Here is a 13,216-nt window from a genome sequence, read left to right on the forward strand (position 1 = left end):
CAAGTGCCTAAAACGTTTGCAACTCTTTAGATAGCGAACCAAAACAGACAAAAAGTGCTGTCTCTTCCCTTCATTAATTCTTTGAATGTGACACCACTTTACATTAAAAAAACAAAGAAAAGCCTCGCAACACAAAAGGGTAGATCTAGGTTCAAGTTTTTATGCATTATATTTTAAAAATTATAAATACTATAAGTATTTTCACGCGTACTACTTGTCCTTTCAATGTATTGACCAGCAGCGCCATCTGCTGACGTGCATGTACTTCGTTTAACTGTATCAACAGCGACATCTGCTGCTGAGAACAGGAATAAATGTGATGCATTATCAAACGCAGGCCTTAATGTACAGTGTACGCTGTGAAGTTTGTGACACTTTATTTAGTAATCGATACACTACATTTAAGTACTAGAGCAGATAATTTAACTGAACAGTGACTAAACGAAGCTTACTTTCAACTGATGTAAAAGAATATGCACACAGCAAAAGTCACTGTAACTACACTTTGGAGTCAAACTACGATAAGCAGTGTGTCAATTTGCTTAAAATCACAGCCATTCTGCATTGCATTATTCCAGATCTGTTGGAAGAACGTGTATGCACACGACTGAACAATAATGAAGCTTGACTTGACATCAGGGATGACGTAAGTGTTAAACAAAACAGGCCAATGCAATGCAAATGACTGGACAGATCTGTTTTGATTTTTCAGGCTAGTGGTTTATCAGGTTTTTGGGTGGCAGGCTGGCAGGTAGTTTCGCATAGTCAGACCTTTGACTTAAAATTAGCATGGACTGTGGGCGGTCCGTGGGTGAGCTGTGGCAGGTAAGTGCTATGCTTACAATTGTTTAAAGGGACGATGACATGGGGGGCCTGGGTAGCTCAGCAAGTATTGATGCTGACTACCACCCCTGGAGTCACGAGTTGGAATCCAGGGCGTGATCAGCGACTCCAGCCAGGTCTCCTAAGCAACCAAATTGGCCCGGTTGCTAGGGAGGGTAGAGTCACATGGGGTAACCTCCTCGTGGTCACAATTAGTGGTTCTCGCTCTCAATGGGCGCGTTGTAAGTTGTGCGTGGCTCATGGAGAGTAGCATGAGCCTCCACATGCTGGGAGTCTCCGCGGTGTCATGCACAATGAGCCACATGATAAGATGTGCGGATTGAAGCGGAGCCAACTGAGACTTGTCCTCCGCCACCCGGATTGAGGTGAGTAACCGCACCACCACGAGGACCTACTAAGTAGTGGGAATTGGGCATTCCAAATAAAAAAATAAAATAAAATAAAAAGGGGCCATGACATGAAGAATAACATTTTCCTTGATCTTTTGACGTATAAGAGGTAATTGTACTATAAAAACAAACTGTACGTTTCAGAACTCAGAACTTCCTCCTCTCTGCAAAAAGAACATTTGTTGAAGCCAAGCTGCCAAATGACTCATTCTCTACTTCCTCCACATTGTGACATCACACTGTGGTAGACACTTGCATCTGACCTCCACAACAACACATCAATGGCTGTGTCTCGTTTGGAAGGCTGCGTTCTCCGGAGGTCGCATTTGTTGGCTGCATACGTCATCGAGGCTGTCTCATTTCATAAAAGCGAGTAGGACACTTCAAATGCAGCCTTCGAATGCAACCTTCTTTCATGGGAATTCGGAGGATGCATGAGGTGAATCCTTCGTGGGCACTCATAACCCACAATTCTTTGCTTCAACGGAAATGTCTAAAAAAAAATGACGCCAATTTGCCCATAAATATGATGTTCAAACGCAAGTAATGTTAATTCCCAAGTTGAAGTACCTCAGTAGATGAGTGCAGAGTATATAATATGTATAATTATATTAATATATAATTAAAATAAAGTATTAGACTAAAAGAACACCTGTAAAATCTATTGTCTTTTCTCTTTACATCATTATAACTCTCCTAAAATGTACCTCATACATTCCCTTCTAAAGAGACTTTGTTCCCTTCTTACTCAAAGTGCTCGCACTTGTTAAAGAGTGGTGTGCTATAAATATATATACTGGCAGCCAAAGTTTGGAATAATGTACAGATTTTGCTGTTTCGGAAGGAAATTGGTACTGATCACAAAGTATAGTCAGGACATTACTGATGTAAAAAACAGCACCATCACTATTTGAAAAAAGTAATTTTTTATCAAATCTAGACAGGCCCCATTTCCAGCAGCCATCACTCAACACCTTATCCTTGAGTAATCATGCTAAATTGATAATTTGATACAAGAAAATCACTTGCCATTATATCAAACACAGTTGAAAGCTATTTGGTTCATTAAATGAAGCTTAACATTGTCTTTGTGTTTGTTTTTGAGTTGTCACAGTATGCAATAGACTGGCATGTCTTAAGGTCAATATTAGGTCAAAAATGGGAAAAAAGAAACAGCTTTCTCTAGAAACTCAGTCAATCATTGTTTTGAGGAATGAAGGATATACAATGCTTGAAATTGCCAAAAAACTGAAGATTTCATACAAAGGTGTACACTACAGTCTTCAAAGACAAAGGACAACTGACTCTAACAAGGACAGAAAGAGATGTGGAAGGCCAGATGTACAACTAAACAAGAGGATAAGTTCATCAGTGACTCTAGTTTGAGAAATAGACGCCTCACATGTCCTCAGCTGACAGCTTCATTGAATTCTACCCGCTCAACACCAGTTTCATGTACAACAGTAAAGAGAAGACTCTGGGGTGCAGGCCTTATGGGAAGAATTGCAAAGAAAAAGCCACTTTTGAAACAGAAAAACAAAAATAAAAGGTTAGAGTGGGCAAAGAAACACAGACATTGGACAACAGATAATTGGAAAAGAGTGTTATGGATCTTAACCCCATTGAGCTTTTGTGGGATCAGCTAGACTGTAAGGTGCGTGAGAAGTGCCCGACAAGACAGCCACATCTATGGCAAGTGCTACTGGAAGTGTGGGGTGAAATGTCACCTGAGTATCTGGACAAACTGACAGCTAGAATGTCAAGGATCTGCAAAGCTGTCATTGCTGCACGTGGAGGATTTTTTGATTAGAACTCTTTGAAGTAGTAAAAAAAATGTCAAATTGTAATAGTAATTTTTCATGTTATTAATGTCCTGATTATACATTGTGATCAGTTGAATGCCACTTTGGTGAAAAAAGTACCAATTTCTTTCCATAAGAGCAAAATCTGTACATTATTCCAAACTTTTGGCCGCCAATGTGTGTGTCACAGAGAACTGCCACAGGTTGGCGCTGTTTTGGCGGCACTAGGGGGACCTACACAATTTAAGGCAGGTGGTTTTAATGTTGTGGCTGATCGGTGTACATACACTATATTGCCAAAAGTATTCGCTCACCTGCCTTTAGACGCATATGAACTTAAGTGACATCCCATTCTTAATCCATAGGGTTTAATATGACATTGGCCCACCCTTTGCAGCTATAACAGCTTCAGCTATTCTGGGAAGGCTTTCCACAAGGTTTAGGAGTGTGTTTATGGGAATTTTTGACCATTCTTCCAGAAGCGCATTTGTGAGGTCAGACACTGATGTTGGACGAGAAGGCCTGGCTCACAGTCTTCGCTCAAATTCATCCCAAAGGTGCTCTATCGGGTTGAGGTCAGGACTCTGTGAAGGCCAGTCAAGTTCTTCCACACCAAACTCGCTCATCCATGTCTTTACGGACCTTGCTTTGTGCACTGGTGCGCAGTCATGTTGGAACAGGAAGGGGCCATCCCCAAACTGTTCCCACAAAGTTGGGAGCATGGAATTGTCCAAAATCTCTTGGTATGCTGAAGCATTCAGAGTTCCTTTCACTGGAACTAAGGGGCCAAGCCCAGCTCCTGAAAAACAACCCCACACCATAATCCCCCCTCCACCAAACTTCACAGTTGGCACAATGCAGTCAGACAAGTAACGTTCTCCTGGCAACCGCCAAACCCAGACTCGTCCATCAGATTGCCAGATGGAGAAGCGTGATTCGTCACTCCAGAGAACGCATCTCCACTGCTCTAGAGTCCAGTGGCGGCGTGCTTTACACCACTGCATCCGACGCTCTGCATTGCACTTGGTGATGTATGGCTTGGATGCAGCTGCTCGGCCATGGAAACCCATTCCATGAAGCTCTCTACGCACTGTTCTTGAGCTAATCTGAAGGCCACATGAACTTTGGAGGTCTGTAGCGATTGACTCTGCAGAAAGTTGGTGACCTCTGCGCACTATGCGCCTCAGCATCCGCTGACCCCGCTCTGTCATTTTACGTGGCCTACCACTTCGTGGCTGAGTTGCTGTCATTCCCAATCACTTCCACATAATACAACTGACAGTTGACTGTGGAATATTTAGTAGCGAGGAAATTTCACAACTGGACTTGTTGCACAGGTGGCATCCTATCACAGTACCACGCCGGAATTCACTGAGCTCCTGAGAGCGGCCCATTCTTTCACAAATGTTTGTAGAAGCAGTCTGCATGCCTAGGTGCTTCATTTTATACACCTGTGGCCATGGAAGTGATTGGAACACCTGAATTCAATTATTTGGATGGGTGAGCGAATACTTTTGGCAATATAGTGTATATATATATAATATTGTTATTATTATTATTATTATTATTATTATTATTACTATTATTATTATTAAACTTACCACTGTCACATATTGTAATTTTTTTTAACATATTTAAAGTCAACATGAAACCACATTCACAAATAAACAAAACGTACTGTGACATATTTCCGACATACTGCATATTGCCGGATATTCCAAAATAAAAACTCTAGGGCTGTATTTTTTTAAAATTATTATTATTCATTAATTTATTAATTGGTAAGTTGTATGACAGGTGCTTGGAGGGGAAGGGTGGAAAAATAAAAGGGATTGGTAATTTCAGCTGAAAAGGAAAGTCGTTTCAGAGGCAGAGGTTCCCAGCTTGAAACTGTATGTGCCAAAAGTCCTGGTGTTCAGCTACCTTTGACATCGATAAGACTCAAGTGTTTTAATCCATGTCTTCTTAAGCAATCTAATCGATTTTGGGTGAGAACAGACCAGAATATAACACATATTTCACTGTACATCATGCCATAGCAGTCTCTAGGCACGATCACGATGTTAAGCTCGATTACACTTCCTAGTGCTTGATGCATGCTCAGAGTGCTAGATGGCACTAGGAAGTGTAATCGAGCTTGAAATCATGATAACCAAGGAGACTGCTGATGTCAAGATTTATAGTGAAAAAGGAGTTACACTTTTGGTCTGTTTTCCCCAAAAACCGATTGGATCGCTTCAGAAGACTGGGGTCATATGAATTAATTTATGCTGCCTTTATGTGCTTTTGGAGCTTCAAAGTTCTGGCCACCATTCACTTGCATTGTATGGACCTACAGAGCTGAGATATTCTTCTAAAAATATTACTTTGTGTTCTGCAGAAGAAAGAAAGTCATACACATCTGGGATGGCATGAGGGTGAGTAAATGAGAACTTTCATTTTTGGGTGAACTATCCCTTTAAGACCAATCAACAGCTTTCGTGGCATAGCCTTATGTTGATTACCACAAAATAAGAATCGTACCTCCTATTCTTAAATAAATAAATAATAATAAATACATTAAATAAATAAATAAATACAGTGAGGCACTTAAAATGGAAGTTAATAGAGCTGTTCAGTATTTTCCTATGGGTTTTTATAATGGGGTTTTTGAGTAAAATATGGTCTGTGGTAAACATTACTTGACGATTCGTGGATGTTTTGTTCTACTACATACTACATTTAAAAACAAAATCTTCAAAATCCACGTTTGAAGAATGAAAGTGTGCAATTTATGTTTTATAACAAAACGTCCACGTATCATCAAGTAATGTTTACCACAGACCACATATTTTGGAGGGTTTAAAGGTGCACTCAGTAACATTTGTCTTTGTGTCATCTTGGATTTACACTGACACCAGAGATTATTTAGCAGAGACGGGCCACTTCTATTAAAATGAATGGGAGAAATTGGAACGCTCACCCAAGGAGCTCTGAGCGCCCAACGGTCAACGGAAGTAGAAAGGAAGTCCCGCCTTACACGTAAAAGAGCCAATCACCTTTTAGATATAGACATCACCTGTCAATCAACTCTAGAAAGGGCATGCGCATTAGCTATACAAGCCGTGAAAATAGTGATTTTATTTAAGCGTAATATGAGGTAAATAATCACAATTTATGATTCCAGTATTGTCAGATTTTATTGCTGATTTGAAATATGTTCTTTGATCGTAATCTTGTCCATAATCTTTTTGAGATTTTGGTCTTTCTCCATTCAAAGACAGGAGCTGCACTGGCATGACTGGAAATATTCTCCCGAGAGTGTTCCAAACATAGCCGATAGTGGACTGACTTGCTAGAGTGACTTTGCTGACAGCTAGCGGCTTGGATGCAGCATCATTTAAAATCAGTAGTTTACAGTTTCAGATGCCATTGTAGAAATTTAGTTTTCACAGTCAGGCATGATTACTTTAATCAATTAGTGAAAATGTCAAATAACAGGATGTTTACTGAGATTAAGCGAGTAGTATTCGTCTGATCATGTGATTCTAACATGGCAGCCCCCATGTGCGGACCCTCTCCATGTAGAATAAAACAGATTTTATAAGGTTACTAATATGACTGGAGTCTTCATTATAATGTACGAGATCATGATTTTCTACATATATTGTAAAATTACAATTCATGTCTTTAGGAGTTAAACATTTTTAATGAGGAACAAACTACTGAGTGCACCTTTAAAAACAGAAATGTGAAACGTCTAATTGTATAAAAGCGCTTACATTAATTGTTCCATGAAAACTTGTGCATTATTTGAGCTGTAAAGTTGTTTAAACCGTTGCTTTTAAGGTTTACGGTGTTACATCGCCATGGCAACGGAGTGGTGAAATTGAATATAACGTTACACAGAAAAAGTTCGTACTAATCATGTCAACACGCATATTGTTTCCTTTTTGTGACCATACTTTTAGAACAGTGTACGTTTGTAACGTTTATGGATTGGCCCTTCCATTGTAAGTGCTTCACTGTAACCCATATTTATTTTTTTATTTTTTTAAGAAAAGGGCGGACAAGTCGACATCTTTTTTTTTTTTTTTTTTTGCTTAATCAACACTGTCACGAATGTTGTCGATTGAGCTTAACTTGTATTGAACCTGGAATATTCATTTAACACAGAACAGTTAACCATGAGAAACAGTAACTGTGTGAATAACTATATCCTCAACAGGATTTCCTCGAGTCTTCTCGACTTCATACAGTGATCTTTTGAAGTGCATATTGAAGGCAGAGACTCATTCACACTACAGGGGTTTGTCATTCATCCACCGCCACACTCGGATCTGTTCGGACTAAACGTGGCCTCATGATTTCCACCGGAGCCTTTTACTTGCTCCTCTCTCGTCTTACCTACAGATTTGACTGAGTGGATTGTTGATAGTTCGTTATCTGAAAGGTATGTGGCGGTAAATGTTGCTATTTCATTAATTGGTGACAAAGTGGATTGTTGTTTAGCTGCGGTTTGCTAGCGCTGATCCCAGTAAGGCAGCATTAGCTGTTAGCCTCTGGAAACTGTTTCAGTCAAAACATGCAAACCACAGTACGGTCAACAGTACAAATCTCCCAAATGGGTTTAAATACACCTGATTGCTAGTGTTTGGTCATTTATTAAAACGTGTGCTCTTTATTAGCTACTTGGGCGATTGCTATATAGTTACTTTGCATAGAAACTAATCACTAGCTTATCTCATTTTGTCAGGATTCAGGCGGCCAGGTTTGTTTTGTTCAGTTGCTGTTTGTAACAAACGTAGTTTATGTTAACTAGTGTGGTAACCACAAATGTGGGCAAATTGTATTGGGACATAATCTACTCATGATGGTCACTATCAAGTTAGCTTGGACGCTAATCGATATGAGTAACTGCTGATGTCTCATCCAAACCTCCTGACACGCTAATGCTTGACATGCTGCTCCTGAAACGGTACATTCCCTCATAAGAGAGATGTTGAAACCATTTGAGAAGTAATGGCGTGCTTTGTGTGTTTGCAGACGGTGGTAGCAGGATGGACGCGGTGCTGGGTGCTGACAGCGCCCGCAGAAAGATGGAGGCGCCGGGCGAGGCGCTGGAGATCGTGCCGCTGGAGATGTACGATTCAGCCCGAGCGAAAATAGCGGCGAATCTACGATGGCTGTTCGCCAAAGCCTTTGGTATCGGTGAGTTGACTGGATTTGTTTGGATGAATGATACAGGACAGAAGTGTGAGCCGCTTTAATCACTAACCGAATCATGTAATCAAAGACATTTGGCTAGTCAACCAGAGAAGATAGTTGCTGCTCTCCTTACACACACACATATAGCCTACACACACACACACATATAGCCTACACACACACATGGAATAACATGGTATTGCCTTGATGCATGTGGTCCAAAACACATGGTATTTCCATGGTGCCGTGTTAAAAAAACATGAGAGGTCAGAGTGCAGAGTCCAAAAATAATACATATTCAACCCTTATTTACCGCCTACAAACATTGTTTTGTTATGTAGGCCTACATTTGTTTGTACAATTGAATTATGTAAATAACTACAGGAGAAGCACATCTGTGGGGTTTATGGGGCTGAGTGCAGTAGCGGTTTTAACCACCACGCATTTGCGTGGGGCCCCGCACATTGGGGGGCCCCCGCCCCGGTAGGAAAGCTCAGCAAACAACGCTTGAAGAGTGACATGTTGTTCTGGGTACACGCGCAAATACGCTGTTGGCAGCGCTCCCAGAGCGGTCACGTTAGAGGTCTGCCAGGTTCGGGACAGTTTTTCAAGTAGGACTTTGAGTCCTTTCGAACTTGTTTTGCCCACGCGCTCTCACTCACATACGTGCAAACGGATGTGTTAGGGGCCATTCACACCGAACGTATTTTTCCGTGCGTCTGCTCTGTTTTTCCATTGTTTTCCTTTGTAAACACACACTGGACGAACGTCCATAGCTGCTGCACCACGTTTTGCTATTTCTTCAGTGTCTCACGCAGGACCGGCACATTTTTAGGCACTGTGTCTATTTTAAAAGAACGTCAGGTCTCAAATGCATGTCGAGACACCTGCGTTCTGTTTCAGTCATTGCGATGTGTCTAGATTGTTTTTAGTACAGGTGTCACAAAGATTTAACGTTCTGAATATGTTCAGGTTGCAAAAAGGTGACTGTTACAATGTTTAACATTATTCCAGATTGTTCTGCACCAAGCAAAGTTTCAGCACTTGATAAATGGCAATGTTTTTTTATTTCTTCCTTCTGCTCTAGTGTGCTGAGGGGCCACAGTGCCTTGTATGCTTACTGTTACAATACTGTTATGAATGTTGCCTACGATGCTTACATAAAATACAGCCTTTTGCAACATGTTAAACAATACACTGCAGCCTCCAGGTGAAAAAGTAAATAAGACAGAAATCTATTACTATTGTATACAACAAATCCTCAAAGTTATACAAATAATACTGTATCATATTATAATTACTAACTGGACAACACTAAATAATTGTTGGGTTATAATAATAAATGACAGCTGAATTCCAAAATGTTAGGAGGTTTTGCACACCCTGTTCATAAAAAAAAAAAAAAAAAGTGTTTTGTAAAAATATGTATTGCTTTTTTTTTTATCATTATGTTGTGGAAAAACTGGAAAACATGTATTAATTATCTTTAACTAGATTTTTATTTCATTAAACATTTTGAATGTACTTTGCTACAACGGCTGATAGGATGAATTTAAAATTATTATTTAAAATCTGTTTTATGTAATTTTTTATGCAAACATTTTTGAAATTGGGGCCCCGGGCTGGTCGGTTGCTTGGGTTCTCAGAAATCGTAAACACGCCCCTGGCTGAGTGTTGATGTTTTGGGTCGGAGGGCATCAGATTGAATCCACTAATGTGGTGTCTTTGACAGACAAGGTTATAAGCATTTGTTCCATCTGCAAAGCTGGCACAATTGAAATGTTGTGGATGAACAGGAAGCGGGGATTTCCTAATGCCACCGACTCACTGTCAGCAGTTATATGGAGTGCTTGCTACATGCATGGCCACTGGGAGCGTTTGTTTGCTGATAGTGTGTTATGTGTGAAAGCTATGTTATATTTTACCATTCAACATGTATGTTGTCTTGAGTACTTAAATCAAGCATTTATATGCCTGTTAAAGTGTGCAAAAATAAACATGAGAACACATTAATAAGCGTTTCTGTCCCTTTCATTTTATGCATTTGTGATATGAGAAAAACATGCATATTGAAAAATCTATTAAGGTTTTATTAGAGTACTAACAATAGACAATATAGTTGATATATCAACCCGGTAAATTAATTGGCCGTCATTTGGCCATTTTGAGATTATCCACATTGATTGATAACTGCCATTAAAGGTGCACTCAGTAACTTTTGTCTTTGTGTCATCTTGGATGGTCATCTTGAAATGTACCTTAATTCAGTTTCTACTTTATGCAACTGCCATTATAGTACTGATTCATAAGAGTAAAACAAAAGTGTCTTCTGAGCACACAGTTCTGGTTTAGCACCTTGCAAGTCTGGCATGAGGGCAGGATCCTATTAGAGGATCTGTTCAAGCATGCTCTGATACAGTACATAGGCCGCACCCCAGTCTGCCATCATCACTGGATGAAAAACAACTGTGGCATGTAGGACTCTTCTTGACCTCATTTTAAACCTGAAGAAACTGTCTCTCTGCTTTTAAATGTTTAATATCAGTACTGCTTTTATTGCAATAACATATAGTACAAATGATATATTTTTTGTATAAATCAAATCTGCTGTAAAACAAAGTGAAACTTTGATTTGAGGTTAAAGTACAATTTACCACCATAGGCATGGAGTTTTTGTCATTTTTCCATCCTGGCCCCTATATTATCCAGGATATTCAGGATGCCCTTTAGTAAAACTGTAGTAGGAGTTGTTTTCTTTTTTTTTTTGGCCCAGTAATTGGCTTGAATGGAGATGAAGGCCATGTGCCTCTTTACCTTCAGAAATGGTCCAGATTTTGAGGGTCTCTTTAACTTTGTATTCTGCTAATCACTGCCTTGAATATCCAAATTATTTTAGAATAAATGCAAATGATTGCAGCTGGAGCCCTTACTTAAAGACATTATATTAAGTTTGCATTCAACCAGTCATATTCTTCCTCTGTCCTTATGTTAGTTTTTTATTTGTATATTATTAGTGCATTAACTGAATTTTGTGGCTTGTTCATTCATTATAATACTGTAGCTATAAGTTTACAAATTAATGCAATTCTATTGCTTTATTTAGTTAGTTAGCTTAGTCATGTCTGGCCGAAATCGATGATCATCACCTGATGTCTTAATTGTATATCAAAATTCATGCTTTAAATCTGCTGTATTAATAGAAAACACTTTGCTCATCAGCCTTTAAACAACCTGTGCATGTGGCAGATGGCCAGATTTGGAACAAAGCAGACAGTTCCACGTGGTGTACCCGAGGAGGCAGGTGTGTGAATGCATGATGGATGATTGGACTCAGTGCCTTCACATGTAATGTTATGATCCTCCTTGGCCATAACGGTGCACAGGGTGTAGATGTATGTTTTTTGGGTGTGGATAGAGCAGTGACTGCCAAGAATATGGGCATGTCTGGCCTCTTTCCCCTCTGTTTGAGCCTCATGATTGCAGCCAGGCCCCTGCTGCCAAAGCTCATCTGTGTCTGCACATAAGATCTTAGGTGAAGAGCTCTATTGTCTGGCACATGTTGCAGTAGTTTTGTGAAAAAAGCAAGGCCTCACAATCAGATCGCATCTCATTGAGGTCTCTCCCAGATGTCGCATTTAGTCTAGTGAGAAATCATCTTGGGAATTGTCCGATCCCACTTTGGAGGCCTGGCCGTAGCATTGGCTAGCATAATTACCCAGCATTATCTCCTCACTTTTGAGTAGGGTTGCACAGTTAATTGTAATTTAAATTTTGATGTAGTTATTAAACCGCAAATGCTGCAATTTAATGGAGCAGAGCACTCCAGGTTCTCTGATCTCGTTTTGTGTCCACTTTCAAGTCCACTTTGTGAAGGCTGTGAGAACTTGGTTCTTTTTAAATCTGTTCACTTGGATCAACAGTGAAAGAAGTTTGAGTTTATTTCTAGAGAAAACGTGTCAACAACTTTTCAGGGCATTTTCAAACCAGTTGCTCGTTTAATTTGTTCCAAAACAAGGACAATTTTTTTTAATATAAGTCACATGTGAGCAAACTGTTCATTTATTGGTCAGAATGTTTGTGCGCTGTTCCAGGATTTAGCTCAGATATACCTCTATAAATGTGTCCAGTACAAATTTTAGAGTATTGTGTATATCATAGTTATGCAAAACGACGCCGTTGTTAAATTCCTGTCATGGTTATTTTTATCTATCATTAGTTAATTGTGTGATATTTCTGCATTGAAAAGTGCCTGTATTTAGTTTTTACTTATATTTCATTTTCAATTTTTCACTCCAATTTAGTTCTGTTAGTTTTAGTTTAGTTTTAGTTTTTCAGTACATTTAGTTTTTATTGCAGTTTTAGTATTTATATTAAGGGATATTGGAGAATGGGGAAAACAGGCATTCGCTTAGAAACGGCCCTGCTGAAAGTACACTTATGCAATCAACTCAATTCTCTGCGACATACATGTAAACTGCGCTGGGTAGGGGAGGAGACTATTGTCATATGGTAGTTATATTATGTAATGTACGGTAGTCAAAGAAAGAAAAGCCTCCATCTCCATGTAGTTAATTCCATTATCTACAGCAGGGATGCTCACACTTCTATGGAATGAGATCTACTTTTTCATGTTATTGCAGCAAGATCTACCATGCACTATATATACATTGTCTAGAGCCCGACCGATACCGATTTTAGAGAGGGAAAATTCACAGATTACAGATATGGTGGCTAATATAGTTAATTTTTGAGCTAGAATGAAAAGACCTTTTCTATGTGGATTTTTCACAGATTTTTCACTGATATGACTTTGCAAAGGTACTCCGAAGGCTGCTTTCTTAAATATTTTTATCAAAGAATATTTGACATTATTATTATACATTGTCAACAAATTCTAGAAATGAACACTGAGAAAATAAAGAATAAATAAAAATACAATAAATAGCTTAATAAACATCAGTACTGTATGTTTAGTATGTCAATTGCTGACCATTA

At 39.3% G+C, this 13,216-nt stretch overlaps 1 protein-coding gene across 3 annotated transcripts in view; it reads left to right on the top strand.

Moving 5' to 3' along the window:
* Positions 1–7,138: 7,138 nt before the first annotated feature.
* Positions 7,139–13,216, top strand: part of camsap1b (calmodulin regulated spectrin-associated protein 1b) — a 52,422-nt gene continuing 46,344 nt past the window's right edge. For 2 of the 3 annotated variants that reach the window (XM_051672185.1, XM_051672194.1), the window contains exons 1-2: positions 7,139–7,466; positions 8,060–8,224. In XM_051672185.1, the coding sequence (XP_051528145.1) occupies positions 8,074–8,224 (151 nt within the window). In that variant the 5' untranslated portion in view covers positions 7,139–7,466; positions 8,060–8,073. Of the gene's footprint in view, positions 7,467–8,059; positions 8,225–13,216 lie in introns of those variants that run through there. The other variant, XM_051672204.1, reaches the window with a different exon arrangement.

The sequence above is a fragment of the Myxocyprinus asiaticus genome, chromosome 3 (assembly GCF_019703515.2).
Source record: "Myxocyprinus asiaticus isolate MX2 ecotype Aquarium Trade chromosome 3, UBuf_Myxa_2, whole genome shotgun sequence".
Classification (NCBI taxonomy): Eukaryota; Metazoa; Chordata; class Actinopteri; order Cypriniformes; family Catostomidae; genus Myxocyprinus; species Myxocyprinus asiaticus.